Source organism: Trypanosoma grayi, assembly GCF_000691245.1.
Source record: "Trypanosoma grayi strain ANR4 Tgr_196_V1, whole genome shotgun sequence".
In the NCBI taxonomy this organism is placed as follows: Eukaryota; Euglenozoa; class Kinetoplastea; order Trypanosomatida; family Trypanosomatidae; genus Trypanosoma; species Trypanosoma grayi.
In genome coordinates, this window is record NW_008825815.1 from 21,725 (window position 1) to 24,074 (window position 2,350).

General features: G+C 50.1%; 1 protein-coding gene across 1 annotated transcript; it reads right to left on the reverse strand.

The window, feature by feature from the left end:
* Positions 1-421: 421 nt before the first annotated feature.
* DQ04_01961050 (putative mucin-associated surface protein (MASP)) lies at positions 422-1,930 on the reverse strand (the record flags this gene model as incomplete). The annotated part of the gene is made up of 1 exon (XM_009311355.1): positions 422-1,930. One exon carries the CDS (start codon positions 1,928-1,930, stop codon positions 422-424), a length of 1,509 nt encoding a protein of 502 aa, XP_009309630.1.
* Between the last annotated feature and the right edge of the window lie 420 nt (positions 1,931-2,350).

The window sequence follows — 2,350 nt, forward strand, 5'->3', positions numbered from 1 at the left end:
TTTTTTTTTTCATCACTACGGCTTGGTTCACCTCATTTCCTTTCTTGTATATATCATATTAATGACACTTTACATGTGACCATATTATGCCGCGTCATTCCCTTCATCCCATTTGCCTTATATCGGGCTCTCCTCATCACTCGATGGGCGTAGGCACAACTCTCCTCAGACATGCACACACACACACACAAGCACAACAACAAACACAAACACGCATTCCATTCTCCCATCCACAGTATCAAATAAATTCACCTTTGCCTCCTTGCATTCTGTGCGCCTCTGATCACATTCATTCTTTTCTTCTCCTTAATTCCTAGAACTCATTAAGATCACAATACGCAGTACTAGCAACACGTGCATGGATGTGGCAATTAACAACATCCATCCTACCATGTTCTTGAATATAAAAATAGCGCATCTATTAGTTGACCATCCCCGTACCATAACCACCCACACGGGCCTCACTGACAAGCGGTACCTCCTCTGAGTTTTCAACTTCTGGCATGAATTGTCTCTCCTTCCTTTGCCTTCTACGGCGCTCCTGGCAATGCCGCACCTCCCGAGCAAGCACAACTATGGCTCCCACAATACAGAACATAATCAGTGTTGCCGTCCAAATATACGCTGCCGTGCACAGAGCGACGTAGCGGAAAGTACCATTTTCACTAAGCTCATAACAAAACGGAATAGAGCTTTGTTGCTCCACCATCGTCGTAACAATGAACTCTGGTTCATCAGGCAACTTGGTCGTGAAGTATCCAAGGAGCGGAGACGGTCCCGTGCCAGCCTCAAAGTTCGTTAAGAAAGGCGAGGCATAAGTGGAGATTTTCCGACCAGAACGGTCCGCTATCAATAGCATGTCATGCGAGGGGTTCTCAAAAATACCACTGACAGAGTGCTGCGGCACTCTGTTCGTGATTGCATACGGTGATCCACGATACTGTGTAAGAGTGGTGATGCCGACTACATCCGTCTTTTGCTGCGGTGCCAAGAAAGGCACTAAGTACGCCATTCCGTCTTCTCGGCTTGTCACGTACACGTGCGGCACCTCAAAGTACGAGGCCGGTGAATCCACTGGCTTTAGATAACGTGAAGGGAAGAGCACCTGCACCGGGGCAGCGACGGGGATGGCAAACACATGCTCACCAGTGTCAGCAAGGAACACTTGGACCTGGTCCAGTGCGACGTCACAGACGAGAATGTAACGCGTAAGGTAATTCCTTTCCGTGGCGAACCACCCTGCGGGAGCGGCCTGCTCTACAAGGGCACGTGGGAGTGGGGGTGAGATTGCCAACCCACGCACGGAGGCCATCGAGTACTCTGCACTCCAAGATGAAGCAAAAAGCCCCGCTTTGCTCGGCCCCTTAGGCATATCAGTAGAGTTTGAGGTGGCGTGTTTCACATTCGCAATGGGTTCCCATTCTGGGTACCCGGGCTTATCAGCATTGGTCCGTGTATACTTTGTAATAGTGGCGGAGTTTTGATTCGCTACATAAAGTGAGTCATCGTCGGGATGAAACGCTATTGCATATGGGTGGTCAAGGAATGGGTTGCTGCTGCTCTGTGTGGTGGCGGTGAAGAGGTAGTTGCGAATACACTTCTCTCCGAGGGTGTTATTTAAGAGGCCATTCCCTGAAACGGCGAAGACACGGCTGTATTGTCCCCGGGCACTAGAGATGTACAAATGGTTACCGGGGCCAAACCTCATGTCGCGCAGCTTGTCGACCCGAAAGGGGAAGGAGCTCTTGTTGAGCACGTTTCCGATGTAGTGGCCGGTTGTATCGAAGCTCCAGATGTTGTCGCCCATGTTGGAGGTCACGTAAACAACGTGAGTGTTTCCGTCCGATGGGCACAACGCCAGGGCGCCATCCCTGGCCAGAAGCGCTAGCACCACCAACATCTGCAGGAGCACAGAGGGGATGACGCTCATGTTGTCTGTTCTTCTTCCTATCTCGCTCTGCCTCTCTACCTGTCACCTATCCTTGTTCGTACTCGGCTGCACACGATCTCGCCGGCTCCCTATACGTGCGTTTTAGCCCGATCACCACTCACAGAGTCACGCAGTACGGTATGCGCCCACAAGGAGAAACAGAGTCAGAGATAAACAAATAATAAAATTAAACAACGGAGCAGCAACAAATAAAATAATTTAAAAAAACAATCTGTGTGCCGTTATAATGAACAAAGGAAAGAACTGATTTCCACGTCAAGTGTCGTGTTTCAGTGGTCAGCAAAGAGCATTCAAGGGGAAACACACAGAGCAACCGTTCGGTTCGCAGTCATGTGTCATGCCCCTGAACTCTTAGTCTTTGTTTGCTCCTTGGGAGAGAAGTGGGGGGGGGGGGGGGGG